At 34.3% G+C, this 20,572-nt stretch overlaps 3 protein-coding genes and 1 pseudogene across 4 annotated transcripts; 3 read left to right on the top strand and 1 right to left on the bottom strand.

Annotated features, from left to right (window-relative positions):
- The first annotated feature begins 2,467 nt into the window (after positions 1–2,467).
- On the top strand, positions 2,468–7,628 carry LOC123224780 (myb family transcription factor PHL6-like). Of its 2 annotated transcripts, XM_044648493.1 has the most exons (9): positions 2,468–2,647; positions 3,443–3,519; positions 3,606–4,738; positions 4,849–5,056; positions 5,181–5,257; positions 5,351–5,390; positions 6,255–6,327; positions 6,428–6,497; positions 7,157–7,628. In XM_044648493.1, exons 3-9 carry the CDS (start codon positions 4,067–4,069, stop codon positions 7,493–7,495), a joined length of 1,479 nt encoding a protein of 492 aa, XP_044504428.1. In that variant the 5' UTR covers positions 2,468–2,647; positions 3,443–3,519; positions 3,606–4,066; the 3' UTR covers positions 7,496–7,628. The 2 variants fall into 2 exon arrangements, with proteins under 2 accessions (XP_044504428.1, XP_044504429.1); XM_044648494.1 differs by lacking the exon at positions 3,443–3,519.
- Positions 7,629–9,313: 1,685 nt separating this feature from the next.
- Positions 9,314–11,891, top strand: LOC123226280 (annotated as a pseudogene).
- A 271-nt stretch (positions 11,892–12,162) lies between these two features.
- On the bottom strand, positions 12,163–13,029 carry LOC123226279. Its single transcript, XM_044650800.1, has 3 exons — positions 12,940–13,029; positions 12,621–12,835; positions 12,163–12,522 (listed from the first exon to the last, which is right to left on the bottom strand). Exons 1-3 carry the CDS (start codon positions 13,027–13,029, stop codon positions 12,228–12,230), a joined length of 600 nt encoding a protein of 199 aa, XP_044506735.1. The 3' UTR covers positions 12,163–12,227.
- Positions 13,030–14,512: 1,483 nt separating this feature from the next.
- LOC123225762 (YTH domain-containing protein ECT1-like) lies at positions 14,513–20,189 on the top strand. Its single transcript, XM_044649983.1, has 8 exons — positions 14,513–14,682; positions 15,789–15,826; positions 15,938–16,109; positions 16,431–16,507; positions 16,587–17,096; positions 17,232–17,756; positions 18,620–18,832; positions 19,458–20,189. The coding sequence occupies exons 1-8, from the start codon at positions 14,637–14,639 to the stop codon at positions 19,827–19,829; spliced, it is 1,953 nt and encodes a 650-aa protein (XP_044505918.1). The 5' UTR covers positions 14,513–14,636; the 3' UTR covers positions 19,830–20,189.
- The last annotated feature ends 383 nt before the right edge of the window (positions 20,190–20,572 follow it).

Here is a 20,572-nt window from a genome sequence, read left to right as displayed (position 1 = left end):
GAATACTCTAGTATTGTTCTCGTTTGAAAACAAAGAATACTCCAATGGTATTCATTTGAAAAAAAAATTGAGAAAACCGACAATGATTTTGAGAATTCTAAAGTCTTGAAGGCTTAGCTTGGTGAAATTTCTAATGTTTATAAAAGAAATTTAAAGACTTGTTAAAATTTATAGTAAACAAACTGGAAGATAATTTTCAAAATGGTATTTATATACAAGTCAGGATTAAGTGAGAAATAATTTTAGTTGCCTAAGTTAGGTTGGTGACATGTGTAATTTATCTACAGGCTTATCCAGTCGTTGTCTAAAAAAAAATCATGAATATCTGAATTATTATAATAGCGTATAATATTTGCATCTAGAGCATTAAATGCAAAGTGAAAGGAACATTTTATGAGTAGGGATTATGATTGTCCACTTGTTGTTTATCTGTTTAGGAAGTAAAGAGTTTTTAAAGCCTGAAATTTTAAAAACTTAGGGACAATTATTGTACAATCAAACTTTTCCTTACAAATATACAAGATAATTGTACCAAAGAGACATTTAATCATTTCATATTGAATGACTAGTAATACGAGAAATAATTAGACAACACCATTTACATGTAATATGAATCAGACGATGGCTAAGAGTCTTATTATCGTGAGGCAATGGAAAAAATGAATTTTGGTAGTTCTATAATTTGTTTAATCACAACCCATCTTTATCTGCTAACATTGCAAACTGAAAGAGCATGGATTAAATATATAGGGACTTGGGTGTGAATTTGTTGTGTAATAACACAAATATTATTTTCTTTTGTCCTTTGAATACAAGAGTATACAAATACAAAAGGATTTTATATATATATATATATATATATATTGTAATGAGAAAACTTTTCATGAATTGAACTATTTTTTTGAGATAAACTTGATTACTTCAAATATATAAAACTCTGAATACAGTGATTGATCTTATAATTACTATATTAATAAATCAAAAATTTAATTTTGAAATATCATCAGAAAAAATTAAATTATTATTCTCTTATACTTAAAATTTTCTCTATTATTATTCAAATTATTCGTTTAGAACAACAAAAATGTTATTTTAGTATTTACTTTACTTAACCAAATTTTCTTAAAAAGAAAAAAAAAAAGAAAGTTCAATAACGCGACATGACCATAGTGGAAGGTATAATCAGACTAATATGAAAATCTTATTGGTTTGATTATTAGTTGAGTCAGATTATACCATTTTTGCCATCAATCATTGCATATATTAGTGGCCAAATTAGGGCTGGTTCTTTGGAGATTACACCAGGCAGGCTTAAGCCGTTGATAATGGAAAATACAATTATTATAAAAAAGAAGGTGGGGTATAAATTATGACATCAGGACGATGGAAGTTAGAATTCAAATCGAAAAAAAATTATTGAACTCTTACCCCACCCACACCCCCACTCTCACATCCTCCCTCCCTATTTTTTTAATTAATAAATTAGTCAATTTAATTTACCATCAAATAAATACGAAAATTTTACTGGAGTGTAAAACAACACAGACCCCAGACCCTATTATTTATTATATATTTTTCATACGTTTCAAGATAAAATGTAAAAATAATTTTTTATCAAAAATGTTAGAGTTTGAATAATATAATTTTTTATTAACTTAAAATCAAATAATAAAATATTATAAAATAATAAATTTTAATATAATGATTATAAATTTGATCACTATATTTTAAATTTATTTTTTTGATAAAATCAAATAAAATTTTTAGTTATATAAAAAAACATAAATAAAATATTAAAAATTATATTAAAATGAAGAAAATATCAGTGTTTTTAAAGCTGAACCGATCATTTTACTAGTTCACAGTTTAATTAGACAATTAACCAATTGAATTTATTATCAAATTATTATATATATTTTAAATAATATTAAATATTTACTACATATTTTAAACATTAAACATATTAGACATAATTTTATTTTAAAGATGTTAATTAAATAATTGTCACTTTATTTTATAGATAAAGAAAAAAATTAATTATAAATGATTGATTTAAAAAATTTTTTTTGATTTAATGAATTTAATAAATTCGGTCAAATTTTGAATAAATTAATATATATAATATTAGATTATAAATTAATTTATAATTTAATCGATTAAATTATATAATTTAATTTAATTTAAAAAATATTAAAAATATTTATAAATATAAATAATAAATTTTAAATAAATATTTTTATCACTTGCGTTTAAATATTTTGACCAAATATGATTTTATCCATGCCATAGATAATGACGGAGTTGGTGAGGCAGTAAAACACGAACGTCGAAGCAGTGCAAGGTGAGTCAAATTTGGAATGATCTAAATTTAATTGGAACGTGTAAAGCACCGCCTTTGGGGAAGCGCGTGTGGAAAAACATGACAAAATGAATCTAAACGTCATGGGTTCGTCTAAGACCGCAGCCAAAATCATAATCTCTAATTCCAAAGCTAGCTATACTCTTATAGTCTTATTTGCCGAATTAACCATAGCCAAAAACTTGTTAGTTTTCGTCTTCCGACTTTGAAGCTTTACCCTTTTCGTCAAACAATATCTCATCTTATCTTTCAGCAACACTGCGCCCTTTACTCTTCCTCTCCTCTCAGGTTCTTCTTCTTTTTCTTCCTCTGAATTTTGCTGTGCTTTAACTGCTTTTTAGACTAAAAAATGGCTTACTTATTATTATTTTGAAATATGTAATTTAGATGGATTTTAAATGGTTCAGGAATTGGCAAAGTTATGTTGACTCAAACTCGTTATACATAGTATAGATAAGTCTTTAAATATTCAAATTTACTGGGCTGTGTTTTAAGACTTATGAAGCTTGTATGGGTTCCCTTGTTGTGTGTATTGTATATATCCATGTGAAGAGGTCCATGAGATTCTGGAATTCTATAAATGGAGATAATTGTATTGTTTGTTTCAATGGAGATGATATATGATTCTGCTTCTGTGATTACTAAATTGCCTTTTAGTATTGTATTTGGTGTTTTTGATTTAAAGAATAAATAAGAGAGTGCAAAAAATAAATAAAGTTGATTTTGCTTTCTGATGTGTGATGAGTAATGATGCTGAAGACACTGAGCCCGGAAGCACAACTGATTTTTTGTTGTCACGTCTAATGTCCTTATGAATGTGGGAATAGTTCTTATTTTTTGTTGAAATCAGCTTACGTGTATGGAACCATCAATTCTTTCAAGAACAGCTTCTTGTTTGTGTTTTAGTTGTAATTTAGGATGTATAATGATTCTACAGTGGCCAACTGAAGCTTTTAGATGCTTCGAGTGCTTATAACTGGCTGCTGAGAATGGCACTGATAGTTTCTGGGCAAGGGAGAACTAACAGCATTTCTTGGTAGCTTAGAAAAATTATAATTAAATGCTTTTTTCATTTGTTTGCAGTTGATTTCTTGTGTTATTATCCAATGGATCACCTGTAAGATAACTGGTAGAGCTGCTAAAAGGGTTTTGCTTCTCCAGTTAAGGGTTATGTTGATATTATGTTAATTTGATTTTTTTTCTTGATGCTACATTGCTGATCACGTACTAGATGTCATTATTACAGGTATTGTGCCTGAGAAGATGATTTTATTTATACCATGATGGAGTTCCTCTGCTCTCTGAGTCTGTGAGTTTTCTCCTGTATTTTTTTAAGCAGATGAGAGTGAGTGCCATTGTTTCTGAAGTGGGAGAAGGTTGTGGAAATACTCATTTATTTTGAAGTAGTGTTGAAGCAGAGCTTTGGTGTTGAGATGTGAAAGAAATTGTTGCTGATCCCTGAACAAAGAAAGAAAAGTTTTCTAGCATGGGCATTGTGATAGTGTTTGACACATTTTTTTTTGGTTTTGCACTCTTAAGAGTGTCTCTTGGTTATAAACCTGAATACTATGCTTCTGTTCACTCAACTCACTGAAGGCTCAAACTCTGACCCCATATCTCAAATTTACCCTTATTTCTCTCTTTTTGAAGGCGTTCTGCAAGATTTTGCAGTTTTTCATTCAACAAGTTTAGCTGTCACCAAAGACCATGAACCATCATAGTTTCATTTCTGCCAGTCAAACTGAATCTAACAAGGGAGTCAAACAGTCCTCTTGTGCCTTGACCCCGGTTCAAAAGTTTTTGAGTGTTGAATCAGGAGGGCAAAGTCTATCTACTGGTGATTGTTCCTCTCCACATCCATCACCTTTTATACAAAAACAATCTCTTAGTTCTCCTAATCATATTCAATCACCTACGTCCCAATCCTCCAAGTATTGCTTCTCACCTGGACTGAAAAGCCCCGGGACTCCTGGTTCTCATCTTCAACATTTAAAGAGCTCATTTTCACGGGCTTCTGCTTTTTGTACCAGTTTATACCTATCATCTTCATCAAGTTCTGAAACCCATCGACAACTTGGGAATTTACCATTTCTTCCACCTCCTCCCTCATACAATCAATCTGTTTCTGCAGTTGACTCAACAAAATCTCCATTGCTATTTAGTGAGGATATAGCGAACCCATATGCATATGAGGAAGAGCACTCAGAATCTCTTATGAAAGATTTCTTTAATTTGTCTGGTGATATTTCAGATGGTAGCTTTCATGGAGTAACTTATGCAGATGACAGTTTAGCTCTGAATGATCATTTGGAGCTTCAGTTTTTGTCTGATGAACTTGACATAGCTATAACTGACCAAGGAGAAAATCCCAGACTTGATGTAAGTATATTTTGACCCATCTCCTGGGCACTGCTGGTTTGCCTTTGTGTTATGTTGGTACATGGGCATTGCTGCATGACGTTTACTGACTAGTGTGTTTATTAATTCAGGAAATATATGAAACACCTCAGTCTTCATCAAAACCTTCCTCTGGACTTGCATGTAATCAGAGCTGTGTCCCTTCAGCACCACCTGTTGTTGTGCTTTCAAGTCACTCCTCTCCTGGTCCAGCTGCTGCACATAAGTCAAGAATGAGATGGACCCCTGAGCTCCATGAGTGTTTTGTGGCAGCTGTTGACAAACTTGATGGAGCTGAAAGTATGTTGTCCATTCGAGTAAACAAATTGGCCTAATGACCATATCAAGTGTATACCCAAAGTAGGTATACATAGTTTTATTGTTTTAATAATTGAAAGAGGCTTATTGATTTCTTAAAATGCAGAGGCTACTCCCAAAGGTGTGTTGAAGCTCATGAATGTAGAAGGTTTGACCATCTATCATGTGAAAAGCCACTTACAGGTAATCAATGAAGTTATTAGTAAATTAAGTGTACTTGTTGAATTAGCTATTACTCTATCTAAACTTACATCTTCATTTGTACATCTTTTGCAGAAATACCGACTTGCTAAGTATATGCCCGAGAAAAAGGAAGGTAATGAAAGCATCATGAAAGAGAATTGATGCTTTAAGCCTTCTACATAATCATAAGCATTTTATTAGAATCATTATGCTAGTGAATGTTTATATCTGAGTTGTTCATTTTTGAGAACTTATGTTATGTTTTTATCTGTACAATCTGGTTAAAGTTCTGAGTTTGTAGTTAGTTTCTAGATCAACTTAGCTGTTTCCTTCAAATTTTAATTGTGTATTGGACGCTAATGTTTTCTTAGACTTGTCCATATTGATATTGATAATTGCTGATTCATCAAATTCTTTATTCTTGATTGTTGATTCCTTCATGTTCATATTTTCATAACAGTCACGTGCATTTTATGGGATGTTTGTTGGCTAGACAAACTTTTCTTCTGGCTCTTAGCTGGTTTATTGGAAGTTGTACAAGTGTCTGTTGCAAGCTGAATAGATCATAATGTCATGATGATGTTTGTGAGAGCTATTGGCATAAATTCTATGAGAATGAGTTGAGAGGTTTGGCAGATCTGGTTGGGATCTGACTTCTCCTAGCATTGAGATAAGTAAATAAACAATTGGCTGATTGCAAATTGAGGGGACCAAACCTTAGATTGGGAAGAAAATATTTATATGGTGAAAATAAACAAGATGTTGCATTAGAGATTCTGCATCAAGTGGTAAAAGGTGCTTATTTAAAGGGGCTAAATGTTGATACATATGGTTTATGATGCTGACATGTTTCAGTTTTTGGTTGCTAAGATTGGCCCCATCCGTCTCCCTACTGCTGTTTGTGTCTTTGTATGTGTTTGAAGTTTGTTGATTTTTAGGTTTAGGTTAATTGCCCTTTGCAAGTTGCTTACATTTGATCTGCCCTTTTGTTCTACAGAAAAGAAGACTTGTAGCTCTGAAGAAAATAGAGCAACTTTAAGCAGCAATGATTGTGATGGACGGAAGAAAGGGTCAGTGTCATTGTAAATTTACAGTCTAGACCAGAAAACATTTCCTTGTTTTGTTGCATCATATGATGTTTAGCTATAATTTTTATCTTTCTTGTTGCAGAAGCATACAAATCACTGAGGCCTTGCGCATGCAAATGGAAGTTCAGAAACAGCTGCATGAACAGCTTGAGGTATATTTAATGCTTAGGGTTTGTTTGGTTGGTGTAATGTTATTATTACCAAAAATGAAAAATTACCACAAAGATAGATTCCTTTGAAGATTGTTGGGTATAAATTATTACTATATTTGAGAAAAATTGATAGATATAAATAATTATTGTGTTTGGTTGAAGGTAATAAAAAAATATTAAGATATTATTTTACAAAAATGCCATGGGTATTATTATTTAAAACTATTTTCCATGTTATATTAATTGAAAATAAGGTATTTTTGCTATAAAAATTAATAAATAAAGATAAAATTATTAATCTTTAAATATTTAATGTGAGAGTTGTAATTAGATTACCTGTTATATTACCACTGATAACAGAAGATTACTGAAATATTTTATTATCTGACAAAACAAATAAAGTAATGTCAGTAATAGAAGATAAATTATCATAATAATTTTATATGCTCCAACCAAATGCCTTCTTAATGTAACATCATTTGTACTGAGTTGTGAAGGATGAATTGAATGATTCTTCAACCTACACTAATAAATCTTGGCGCCATTAACCCTTAATAATCCACTTATCATCATTTATGCTAAGCTTGGAAGTTTCTGTCTCCATGTTGTAATTTTTTTGTGGTTGTAATGGTTCTGCTATTTGCATGTCCTTCATGCAGGTACAAAGGGCTCTTCAATTGCGCATAGAGGAACATGCAAGGTACTTACAGAAGATCTTGGAGGAACAGCAGAAAGCCGGCAGTGTGCTGGTTCCTCCTCAAAGTTTGTCATCAATTACCAATCCAATCAAAGATTCTGAGGTGCAGCCTTCTTCTCCATCAGTTAGTGGCTTGCCTGACCAGCCAGATGAGTCTAAAACAGACTTGTCATCAGCTCTACCATCAAAGCATAAAGCTACGGACAGTAGTGAATCAAAGCCAGATGCCAAAAGGATTTGTCTCGAAGACGAGCCAGAATCAGCTTTAGATGATGAAAAGGTTGAAAATCCTGTGCTGTGATAGCTTCAGGCCCTTAATTAGTTTTAATAGTTTATCTGTATCATCTTCAGAAAAAACTTAATACTTGTATTGTACATATATTGAATTTGGTGTAAATTTGTGATTGAATTGAGATTTTGTTGATTTTGTCCAATCTCGTCATTTTAGATATCTGAATGAAAGAAAATTTGCTTCTGCTTCAAAAGCAAAATGAAGCAAACATATCTCAGATAATCTGATGTTTCTGTGGCCATTAGTGATGTTGATGCCCTGCATTTGCTTCAAGATGGAGTTATTGAAGAGGTTGGCGTTAATAATGTAGTTCAAATTTTGGCTTGTTCTACATTAGAAGCAAATGCAGGTACAATGGTTTTAGAAATAGGTTGAACATTTAGAGTTAATAAGGCAAAAACAGGTATGAACATTTATTTGTTAAAGTTTGACCGGAAACTCTAGAAAGATGCTCGACAACTACGGCTGCAGAAAACAGAGTTTTAGAGAGTGAAAGTGGCAGGTTTGTGGTCAAATCTCTGGTTGAACTGTTGACCAACTAGATTTGGCATAGGAAGACTTGGAGCAGATCCAAGAGCTTTTAACAAGGAAGTTGAGTTCTTCTGGTGGAGGAGGTTTATCACACCCTTACATTTCAAAGGTGGAATGGTGCGTCGTGTGGGCACACGTGTTCTATATGTAGCAGTTGTGTTTGTGAAATTGATGTTGTAACTTGTATTTCCTTTATATTAAGCACAAAATAATTGGACTTGCCAAGTATAAAGAGTGTTAAAATGATAGGAACTTCGGAAGGACCATGCAGTGCTCACAAGAGGCGTTTTCATATAACTTTCGTAAGGGAAATTTATCCCTGTGACGCCACTCCTAGTTAAGAACCAATGAACTTTAACCATTTAGGTTGACTTTTTGTCCTGTGTAAGCACAACATTCAAAAGTAAACCATAAGAATGAGGACGGACGAAGAAAGCAACTAGAAGAAGATCCACATTTGCTCGTTTCATTTTAATTTATACCAAAGGTTCGTCCTTCATTTTCATTCATATGCACTTCTTTCTTGCTTCTTTTACGTTAATGCTTGCATTCTATTATGCTCCTCTGTGTTTGGTGGGATCTATTTTGATTCTGTACGGTATTTTCATGTTCAATTCTGGTTTCTTGATTAAACCCTCATATTATTTACTTTTTTTTTTTAATATTATACTCGCAATATTCATACTTTCGTTCCTTTCAGGGACATGCTGTATTTCTGATTATGCATTTATCTGAATTGGTGTGTGTGTATATATATATATATATATATATATATATATATATGCTTTTCTTACATTGTCATTTGGCTACATGATTTGTAAACAGAAAGGATGTGCAAGTGAAGAAGTAAATCAATCCAAATAGCATTGGAATTTGATGTTAGTGAAGAACACATTTCACACTAAGAATGGAACTCTCTACATGTAACAACATCAGGATAAATATCATTGAATGTTTCACCATTCTTTACTTTAAATTAAACATTTTGTTCAAGCTCCTAAACTTCTTAGAGGCTCAAAAGAGTTTTATCTAGTCATTAGGGTAATTTATTTTCACATCTAGCTTAAATGAAGTTTAGATTTTTTGAACTATGTATCCTGACTTAAGACTTAGACCAGTGTCTTGTGTCTGCATTTTAAATGGAGATACAAAGCAACTGATAATATGCGGTGAAGTATTAATCTGAGTTCTTCGGGAAAATCATGTAGAAACTTCTGAATTATTAATGCTTTAAGCAATTGGTTACACGCAATGAGGATTTATAGAATTTAAGTTATTCTATCTCTTTGATTTTAGATGGGAATTCAAAATCAAGAAGAAAACTTCAGATATACAGTGGATAAAGCTCTTACGAAAATGGGATTTGGGAAATTTCAAGCTTGTATGCTCGCTTATGCTGGTGTGGGAATGATTTTGGAAGTGATGGAGATGATGCTCCTATCTTTTGTAGGACCTGCAGTTCCGTCCTTATGGGGTCTTTCTCCTAAGCAAGAGAGTCTCATAACTAGTGTTGTTTTTGCTGGAATGCTAGTTGGAGCTTATTCATCAGGCATCATGTCAGACAATTATGGAAGAAGGTGTGCCCTTCATCATTTTTTCAATTATTGTTTGCAGTCTTTTTTTGAATCAGCATTGGCGTCTGCTTCTCTAAATCCGCCTCCAGTGTTTTGAGGAATTTTTCAATATTGATTGTGTCACTCATATTTATAGGGAGTACATATTTATTTGTCTTGGTGAAATGAAACTAGTGACAAGTTGCTTTCTTTTACCGTGCTAGAAGACGATTCTCTAGTGGTTAAATAATGACCAGTTTATTCCATCTTAACTTTTGCTCCCGAAGAAGAAATGGTTTTCTGCTTCTTTCCTTTTTGGCCTGGAAAATATGACTTTTGAGATATAAAACCTACTATACTGGAAAGTGAGAAACAAAATGGACTTTAAATTTACTCCTTTAGGATTAGTCAACACAGTGTTTATTGAAATAGAATTAAAGGAGGTCCTTAGATGGGACTAATCTCTGCTCTTCCTGGTTCGTTCAATGAATTAATCTTATAATGTAGGTCTTGCAGATGTGAATTGAGGCAAAATCTCTTGGTGAAAAGTTTTCTGCCGATGCTCATAGATTTAAAATAAGTGGTCCTGTGAACTTCTTTCAAGTCTTCTTTTTTTTCTAATACATGGTTGAATAGGGGAATTTTAGTATTGAAAAGAAATGGACATCATGTCACCTTGCTCTAGTAACTATGGATGCTTATGCTACTTCTTTAAGTGATTTTAAATTTGATATGGCTTTTTCTTGCAGCATTCTACTGCAGTTCTCTATCTACCTTATTTGAATCTGATCACTCTGCTTCTTCTTTTTCTCTTCTGAGTACAGCTGGTTTTCTGAGTGCTTTGCCCCAATTTATTATTTCTTGATCATCTTTCGTTGTTTGGTTGGTCTTGGTTTCGGAGATGGTCCTGTACTCTCATCTTAGTTTCTAGAGTTTATACCTGCTTCAAACAGAGGCGTTTGGATGGTTATTTTTTCAGCTTTCTGGAGTGTTGGTACAATCTTGGAGGCAGCACTTGCATGGGTACACTTGCGATTTCCTAGATATCTGTAATTTTTTTTTTTGCAATTCACTGTTTCCTTTGTAGTTTTAATTTTCTTCACTGTCCTTTATTTTTTGTTTGATATTTTCTCTGTTGAATCTGGAGATGTTTGACCTTTTTGCTGTTTCTTGTTCAAAAAGGTCATTTACGAGATTCTTAGGGTCCTAAGATCAGGAACTTGCTCACCTAAATACCAAGGCTATTAATTAGTTGTTTGCCGTATTAAACCATGTAGAAGCCATTTCCTTAATGTGGATTGTTTCAATAATTTAGTGATTTTCTCCTTAAACCTTTTTATTTTTCCATCTCTTCCTTTCTCTTTGGACATTTGCATGTTATAACTGTCTCTAAATTCTGCAATTGGGGTATGTAGTGAGACTTATACCCTTTACAAATATCATTTCCCCATTTGAGAGATATTGGTTTTAAAATACATTACAGTTAGCACTGTGTTTGATAGCAGTCATTAATATGTGGTCAACCTGTGAAGTTGTCCAATCTTGCCATCCACCATGGCCTGGTTGTGTTTTGTACTTGCACCTTATGGTAGGAAAGACAGCACTATTGCATTTATGGTCTAGTCTTTCACATTTAGTTGCCAAAGTATATGATCTGGAGAAATTCAAATGACATGACATTTTCCCTTGTTTAGTATGCTAATTTACTGTAAAAAAATTATTTGGAAGGAACACTCATCCTTATGATGTCTACTTTGCAGCTTATTATGCCAAGACAGGGTTGGAGGTGGCTACTTGCACTTTCCTCTCTCCCTTCTTTACTTCTCCTTTTATTCTTTTGGGTGACTCCTGAATCACCAAGGTATATATGCTTGAAAGGTAGAACAGCTGAGGCACGTCATATTTTAGAGAAAATGGCAAAAATCAATGGCTCATCACTTCCTTCTGGTGCTCTTGTTTCTGATCAGGAATGTGAGCTAGAGACTAGTTGTTTGATCATAACAAGTCTTGATGAAGATAGTATAACTCCTGAAGAAGAAGAAGAAGAAGAAGAAGAAGAAGAAGAAGAATTGGTGGGATGGTGATGTCCTCTTGTGGCAGTTGCTCTAGTTCACGATGTCATCAAATTGCAGCCATAGTTTTGTTTGAGATTGTTATTTTTGTGTCGGGGACTGCTACATTGCTTTTCCCTCTTGAAAGCAAAGGCCATGAATTGATTGATAGTGTAGCTAGTTCAAAACTCATGCATTAGATTGAATAGACCATAGCAGTCGGGGCTTCACCCCATTTCTTTGTACAGATTTTTTCCACAGAAGTACATAAAAAATAAGTGATAAAGACAATTTGTTTGTGCATCTTGACTTAATACATATTTTGCCATATTATCCTGGTTGTATTGAATCATATTACATATTTTGTTGCACAAGTTTTGCAAGGCTCTTAGGTGAGGCTAATATGAGCAATTTTTTTTAATTCAATGAAGCAATTATGCGAGGCTAAAATTTTCCCTTGTATGGTATAGAAAGCAAAATGTTTCAAAGATGTGAAGCTGTTGATGAAGCAAATGTGCCAAAGTAATTACACCTTGCAATAATCAATCTAAAGGGCTAGGTTCAAGAAACATTCAATCACTTTGTGTTTGCCTCTTGAATACATTCTTAAGCAACATTAGCTTGGCCCCTTGCAGCATAATCTGTGGTGAGAGCCTGACGATATTCACCTTTATCGTTCTCTTCTTCATCAAAGTAGTCTTCCCTCACATTTTCAGCTATCATTAGGCATAACAACCAGAAGAGGGAAGCGTCAAGAGCCAGGAGGGCGCCGCCACCAAAAAGACCGGTCTTGGCTGTGGGGCATGTTGTGTCCAAGTTGCGATGGACGTTGTTAGTCAAGTGTTTGAGCTCACTAATTGTTGTCCACAACAGCATCAATTCAGCAAATAAGGACAACGACCTGATCGCATAACAACAGCAAAGGAACATATCTGAATTACTTGAGAGACAGTTAAACAAGGGATTGATGAGTTAAAAGTGATATCTAGTAGTACTCACACAGTTATGCTGAAAAACACTGAGAATTTAGTGTTCCTGAAGAGAGCATTAAGAGGAACAGATTTGCCTTTGTAAGAATGAAATACGGCATAGAAACCGATCACCACTGCTGCCGTCAGTGATATTATGGATAAGAAGCCAATATAGACTGTTGGATCTGATGGGTACTTGCAGGTAACAACTTCTCCCAAAACCGTTGGAGTTCCAGATGCAGGCTATAGATATACCATTAAAAATGAATTATCAATGTAAAAAAAGTTGAAATTCAACCACTTAAGTAAATGAAACTCGATGAAATTGTTTTAGAACAGACTGAAACCTTTTTGCGTTCTGCAACAATTCCAAACATGAAAGCTTTGAAACCAAGTACTGCCACTATAGTACCCATTTCTTTGATTCCAAAAGCCATTGTTCCACTCCAGTATGAAACTCTCCTGCTGCAATCAAGAGCAAAACCTTCTAGGAGCCAAATGGATGAAGAAAGAAGCAAAGCGTAGTCCCAGGAATTTTATCAATTTAAGGGATCATAGCTATCATCAGAGTCTTGTTTTTTTCCTTTGAAAGATCATTGTTCTGTTCTCAAATACAAATAATAAAATTCCCATTGTTGTCCTGCCGAATATCACAGCAAGCCAAACCAAAATACAACATAGATAAATTCTATTATATGAGCGAAGCCATGTAATATCTTGCGGCAAAGACAATGACAACTTCAGTCTTTTACCTGAATGTCGCTAACTTCTTTTCGTGGAAGGTGGGATCTTATTTGATGTAATAACCATGTCTGTTTCTTTACTCAAGACTAAACAGATAGATAAACAGGAATCTTGCCATGGCAAAGCAACAAGAATAATACAAGTATCCAGTGATAATGTGCTGAGGAATCCAAGATTGAGCTATGGCCCTTGCCTGTCACCTGCATTTTTTTTAATTGCTCATTAGTCATTTCTGACTACCACTTAAGCAACCAAAAATTATATTTTCTTTTATATTAATTATTATGTTGACATTGCGTCAGTTTCTTTTTTGCGTTATTTCCGACACTCCCCAATTGATTCGATGTTATTCTATAAAACAATCAAAACATCTATCACTTAGTAGTGGTTGGTTTATTATTATTATTTTTTCATTACTCTAGCATTATGGGTATACCCACAGATCTCTCTGCTTTAATCAAAGAACACTCGGTTATCTCCTATTCTCCATTTATGTTTGTTTTTTATTTTTCTCCTGTGAAGTACCCCTCCTTACTTTCATTGTTTATGGTATGCAAAAATTATTTCTTTTGCATGAAATTCTCATTTATGTAGGCATACAGGGATTACTGTAAATAGGGTTTGGTTTCTTTAGTTATCTCTTTGCGTGCAGAGAGTGACTACGATGGGAAGACCAGGCTGAATTTTCAATGTAGTTGGGTTTGACTTGAAGTATATCACTCTGTCTTTAGCACATTGATTGATGTATATATGAAACAAAGGCCTTTAGCCCATATTTTGTTGAAACCAATAAAAAATACCCAAAACATCAATGTAAGTTAAACTTCCACCAAACACAAATATGGATATAAATGTAACAGTGCATCACATACAAATGACCAATTCAATTGCGGCAGGGGTAGCTCGACTGGCTAAAATTGGCTCTGGTTTTACTTGTTTACTGTAGTTTATTCAATCTTAAATAAATGTGATTTGTTCAATCCAAAATATAAGAAAAAAAAAAAAAAACCAATTCAATCATAGTTGAATCTGCTCTCTGCCACTCATGATGCTATTTATTGCCAAAACAACATAGTATATTCAGGGTCAGTGGTCGGTTGCAACCACTGTTGTTTTTGGGATTTACCATTTTTACCATTCAAGAAATAAAGAATACAGAAGGAATAGGAGTTGTCATGGATTAACTTAACATTAATAATAGTAGTGAGAGAGAGAGGATATATTGGAAATGGAAAGGTATCGTGTGTCTTTAGTTTAGATTCTGGTGCCAGAATTTTAAGACAGTCATTTCTTCAATTAGATGCATATGGCGGCAACCCAATCACAGACTTCAGATCGTACCACTGGTACTTTCAACTGCCTATCCCATCATCTCTTTTTATATATGTACTTATCTGTGTTTCCATCTTGATCTTCAAATTTTTTATTCTCTTTTTTGGTGGGTTTCTTTTGCTTTACCAAATGGCTCATCACGTTGATTCCATTAATGTGTTTGGTTGTGTGTTGGGTTGTTTTCTGACTTCCGTGAAAAAACTTAATATAAATAAGGTGATATAGGCTGGTATTATAAGATCTCTTAATTTTGAATTCTTATGAGGTCGTTTTGTTGGTAAAATTACTAAAGAGGTAGTGGGGCTTTGACTCTCTGTTGAGATCTGGGATCTGGATATTGCAATATGACTATAATTATTGCAAATTTTGGATTTTTGTGAGTTTTAATTTAAAGGTTTTTCATGGGAAAATTAAACCAGAATATCTCTTTGTTTGTGAATCTGTTTCTTGAATTTTGTCAATACCAGATATAGTATCCGTGCATTAGATGAAATAGCTTGTCATGAAATGAGGTTGTAGATGTGGAAGAAGGCAAACAGGGCATCGTCCTTTATGTACATGATGAGATAATTTAATTTAGATATTATTTAGTAAAATAAATTTTAATTGTTGCGCCAAAGATCATTGAATGTTGAGAAGAGCATATGTTAATTTGAAAAGAGTGAAAACATTTGGTTGAGGAATTATGATTTATTTTTGCTTTTTTTTTTTTAACTGAATAAATTTCAGAAAATCTTTCTTCTGCTTCTTTTGGCATCTCAGACAGCTGCTAGAAGCTTGATGAATCTTTTAATATTATGCTTACATATAGAGTTTGTTTGCTGATAAGTGTGTTGTATATGTTTTCTTAGCTGTGTCCCTTATCTTTCTGATCTTGGCATTGTAAAATTTCAAGAAAATACTAGGTTAGTTAGTCAATAAGTTACAACCTCTCACATTAAAATCTATTCATGCCCTTATATTTATCATGGGTGCATGGGTGTTCACGTGTGGATTTGTGTGCACATATTCATTACTTCAAGTTTTCCTTTCCCACAATATAGCTTTGGTTGGTCAATTATTTATACTGCGTGTGTTTGAGACTCTACTTAGTCACTGAGCATACTGATCATGGATGCAGAAGAGCAACCTGCAGATCCAGATAACAGGAAGGAGCAGGTGTTTATGAGTCCTCTACAATCCCTTCGTTTCTATATTTGTTTCTCTGTCAGTCCTTTTGGGAAAGAAAAACATTATATTGATTACCTTCTTTTGTTTATTTATTGTTAGCCTCCCTCAGCCAAAAAAGGGAGCTCAATTTCAACTACTTCCTCCCTGGGTGCTGCCACTAGAGAATATTCAAGGGAGGCTGCTGCTCAATCAGCCTTTTTAACAGGTGGAGGTCGTTCTGTTTATTCACCTACTATCTATGCACCACAGGCACAGGGCTTCTACTATAGAGGTTAGTCTTTCATATTTCTGGGTCTGTTAAGCCAAAGAAATTCAGCCTGATCAGACCTTTTTGTTTCTTCCAATAAGAATCTAGCTTTCCTCTTACTTTTGAAGGAGAGTAATTTATTTATGGTCATGAAACAACAAGGTTTTCTTGATGGTTGACCAAAAATTTCATCTGTTTTCTTGGTCATGAAGTGTGTAAGAGGTGGTCTAAACATGATGGTTATACCTCATTTGCATTTGATTGCAATATTCTTATATTTAATTTGTTTATAGCTTGTAAAAAATAACTGAAGGGATCAATGGCTAATTTGTTCTGTGACTCTAGGTTATGATAATGTCGCTGGTGAATGGGATGAATATGCCCCATGTGTCAATGTTGAAAGATTGGAACTTGGATCATCTGTCAGTATATGTTCCCTCTAACATGTTTTTTCATTTCTTCCACAGATTAAACATTTTGTCTAATCTTTTATAATATTAGGGGGTTTACAATGACAATCCTTCACTTGTCTTCCATACTGGATATGGCTACAGTCCACAAATGCCATATGGACGATATTCCTCTGTCACTACTCCTGTAGGAGGAGATGCAAACATGTATTCACCCCAGCAGTTTCCATTCTCTGGGCCACCTTATTATCAGCAGTTGGTTCCCCCTAGTGTGCCATATATTGCTTCACCAACTCCAGTGTCTCAACCGGAGCTTACCACATTACTGGGTGCTGACCAACAAAATGATAACATGCTTTTTGGACCACGACCTGGTTATCCTCCTCCTGTGGGATCTTTCGGTGGAGGCAGCATACCTGGAAATCCTGGTACGCTTGGCTTCCATGGTTTACAGCAAGGTTTTGATGGACAGAAATCTGGAGGACTTTGGTCAGATTGGTCAAAACCCTCTGACAGACAACCACCTCTGACTCCAGTGTCACCTGCTGTATCTCCACAACCACTTGACATGTTTAGGTCCTTTGGGCAGAATGTTCCAATGGTTGGTTCTGCTTCCAGTATCTTATCATGTTTTTTAAATTATTTAATTTAATCATCCTGTAACAATATTCATTTATTTCAAGTAATATGCTATTACTATTATTTTAATGCTGACAATTAAGTCTAATTTCTTCAGGCATCCCAGCAACAAAGATCATTCTTTGAGTTTGGATCTGGTTTGAACTCCTACAATAGAGGCTATTTGCATAGTGGTTTTAACCGGGGCTCCAGTTTTGGTAGTGCACCTATTCCTATGTTGGGAATGAACAATCGGGGATGGGTTTCCCTTGACAAACATGGGAGGGATAATGACTCTCTGTGTGGTAATGGTAATCTTGATATACTTAGTGAGCAAAACAGGGGACCAAGGGCTTCAAAGCCTAAGAGTCATATGACTGAACAGGGATCTTCTGTGGATAGTAACAAAATTAGCAAGGCTAAAATCAAGATTCTCGATGAGTCATACAACCAGCCAGATTTTGTCACTGAATACAAAGATGCTAAGTTTTTCATCATCAAGTCATATAGTGAAGATAATGTTCACAAGAGCATCAAGTACGGTGTCTGGGCCAGCACACCAAATGGGAATAAAAAGTTAGATTCTGCTTATCGTGAAGCTAAAGAGAAGCAAGAGTCAAACCCAATTTTTCTCTGCTTTTCGGTAAATACTTTAACCTCGACTAGGACAAGAATACCACTTGGAAAAAAATAATATTTATGTGAACATTTGAAATGACGTTGGTATGGAGATTAGTTAAATCCTTAGAATGGGGTGACACAAGTGGGACTTGCATTAGTTTTGCGTTTATTGGATTACTTTTGAATGGACCAAGTCTCATTGACTAGTCATATGGTTATCATGTTGAATTGTTTCATAGATTATGATGTCCAATAGTTTTATTTTAATATTCATTTCTGAATGATAATTTTTTGAGAAAATATATGTGGGCAATATATGCTTTACCTCAGTTTGAGGTGTTGATTTGTGCTTTAATCATCAATGGTTTATCGGATGGCGACTTATATTGTTTCGTAGAATTCTATATTCAAATTCGTTACTTTTGAAGGATAATTTATTTTATAAACATGTGTCAACACTATTTTTTTTTCTTTGTCTAGGGTGTTGTTTTGCCCATTGTCATCATTGGTAATTTTCTGATGCCTTGATAATGACACTTGCATTTCCCAAGAAGCTGGTTTCTGTGAGGGAATAGTGAGTTCTACCAAATATAGCAATCATGGCTTCAACTCAGGACGATAAGGCATTAAATGGTCTCTTTGCATGTTTAACTGGACCCCTGTGTTCTCTTTATTTGCTTCCCTTGAGCAGAAATCACTTGTTTAACCTTCTCAGTAGAACTGTTGAACTGTTTGTATTTATTGTTTAAAAAGAAATATTTTGCTGCTTGTTGGAGTACATATTTGCTTTTGTTGTTGTGCTTCAGTGCTTCCATTTTTTTTTTTTTTTGTATTTTCTTTTCCTTGTAGTTTCTTTGCAGCTTTATGATGCAATTAAAAATGCAGGTGAATGCTAGTGCTCAGTTCTGTGGGGTGGCTGAAATGGTTGGGCTTGTTGATTTTGAAAAGAGTGTGGATTACTGGCAGCAAGATAAATGGAGTGGACATTTCCCAGTCAAGTGGCATATTATTAAAGATGTCCCAAATAGCCAATTTCGTCATATTGTAATTGAAAATAATGACAATAAGCCTGTGACCAACAGCCGTGATACTCAGGAGGTATGAATTTATTTGAGCTTCTGGGAGCAATCAAACACTTCTTGTTTTCCTAACAATTTAGGGGCTATGTAGTCACACATGATCATTGTTTCTGAAGATACGCCTAGGTGTTTAGCTTCCCTCTCTTGTAATTGCAGCTCCAACTTTCATTACCTAGTTAACTTGAATTTTTGTGAACTAGTTAGTTATTTTTTTCTGGTAAGAGCTTTGGTCCTTGTACTCACCACTGGAAAAACTCTTAAGTTAATGAGTAGTCCTATATTTTGATCCTAGGGAACCTGTGCATTGAGGTGATACTCATGCAACCAGGACTTTTGGTTCCCAACAGATCTCTCATTCACATATGCATTGCCTGGCTAAAACCTGTTTTTATAACCATATTGGAATTATCTGCTCAAACGGTCCCTAGTTTCTGAGATTTCAAATCATATTCTGAAACCTTAATTTATATGTAATCTGTTTACCCAATGATCCGTTTCATCCCCCACGTCTAAATTAGATGTCATTGCTGAAGTTATGTATAATTTACTCTTATAGTAGCACAATGGTTTCTTTTGATATGTCTAATTGCTTCTACAAATGACCATTATTTTGCTTCCTATAGCCTAACATAAAACGTTTGCAGGTAAAATTGGAGCAGGGAATTGAGATGTTGAACATTTTCAAAAATTATGAAACTGATTTATCAATCCTAGATGATTTTGATTACTATGAAGATCGGCAGAAAGCCTTGCAAGAAAGGAAGTCAAGACAGCAAGCTAGCCTGATGACTGTAGGAGTAATTGGAGAAACTGATCATAGAAATGCTGTTACGTATTCCGATGATTTCGTCAGGCAGATGTCTAAGAGCTTTGCTCAAGTTGTTCGTGTGGATGAGGGTAACAAAGAAGGCACTTGTACTGAAAGACCTACCTCTGCCTCTGAGGGATCTATGGGTGCCAGGGTTACACTAGAAGATGCCCTCCCAGCTGCTGTCTCTTCTGCTCAAACTGGTTAGGAAAAAATCAAGTGGTGGGGTTGCTGTTCTTTATGTTATGAACTTCAATCCTACTCTGTTTAGCTTTTTATTGTTTTTTGAGAAGGTAGATCACTGATGTCGAGATCATTGGAGTGCTTTAGTAACTGAATGAAGGGTCTTACCAGTTTTACAAGCTGATGAGCTTCTTGTATAATCATCTCTCAAGTTCTTTTTTATTTTAGTCATTAGGTTTTTATTTCCTGTCTCTTTCTTTGCTTTTGTATGTGTAGTTGCATGTAGATATTGGCTGACATCTTGCATTTGTAAAGTTCCATATCTTTTGAGGCAGTCTAATAATTGAATACATCAGAAGGTGTTATTGAAGAACCCTTTTCATTATATTTCTTCTAGCAATCCATGATTTGGTCCATTATGATGGCTACTGTTGTCGAGGAAAAACTTATGCAGTTTCTTGGGAAGCATAGCTTTACATATTTTAACAGGCGACAAGATGGCAAGGGCTGATGACAACTGCATTAACTGTGTTGAGCTATTGTTATGGTGACATAGGTACGTGTTATTATCAAAGAACATGACAAGTATGGAATTAATGATACCATTATGACTCCATTTATTTTCCTATTATATATGAAAGCATATATTTTATCTTCCTGTTTTCTTTTTTAAAAAAAATTATGGAAAAAAATGGCAGTAATGTTTTGTGCAATAGTAGTTCTGGATTGAGAAGCATAGCCTGCAGATGCTATTCATAAAGAAAGAGT

The sequence above is a fragment of the Mangifera indica genome, chromosome 9, assembly GCF_011075055.1.
Source record: "Mangifera indica cultivar Alphonso chromosome 9, CATAS_Mindica_2.1, whole genome shotgun sequence".
Taxonomy (NCBI): Eukaryota; Viridiplantae; Streptophyta; class Magnoliopsida; order Sapindales; family Anacardiaceae; genus Mangifera; species Mangifera indica.
This window is presented reverse-complemented; position numbering and strand designations above follow the sequence as displayed.

Excerpts from the sequence above, each read along its gene's own strand:
- LOC123224780 (XM_044648494.1), top strand. The coding sequence starts at position 4,067 with ATGAACCATCATAGTTTCATTTCTGCCAGTCAAACTGAATCTAACAAG. Across the intron at positions 5,258-5,350 it reads ATGTGAAAAGCCACTTACAG|AAATACCGACTTGCTAAGTA; the intron begins GTAATCAATGAA and ends CATCTTTTGCAG. Across the intron at positions 5,391-6,254 it reads TATGCCCGAGAAAAAGGAAG|AAAAGAAGACTTGTAGCTCT; the intron begins GTAATGAAAGCA and ends TTTGTTCTACAG.
- LOC123226279 (XM_044650800.1), bottom strand. The coding sequence starts at position 13,029 with ATGGCTTTTGGAATCAAAGAAATGGGTACTATAGTGGCAGTACTTGGT. Across the intron at positions 12,836-12,939 it reads TTGTTGCAGAACGCAAAAAG|CCTGCATCTGGAACTCCAAC; the intron begins GTTTCAGTCTGT and ends GTATATCTATAG. Across the intron at positions 12,523-12,620 it reads GTGTTTTTCAGCATAACTGT|GTCGTTGTCCTTATTTGCTG; the intron begins GTGAGTACTACT and ends TTATGCGATCAG.
- LOC123225762 (XM_044649983.1), top strand. The coding sequence starts at position 14,637 with ATGCATATGGCGGCAACCCAATCACAGACTTCAGATCGTACCACTG. Across the intron at positions 16,110-16,430 it reads ACAGGGCTTCTACTATAGAG|GTTATGATAATGTCGCTGGT; the intron begins GTTAGTCTTTCA and ends CTGTGACTCTAG. Across the intron at positions 16,508-16,586 it reads GATTGGAACTTGGATCATCT|GGGGTTTACAATGACAATCC; the intron begins GTCAGTATATGT and ends TTATAATATTAG.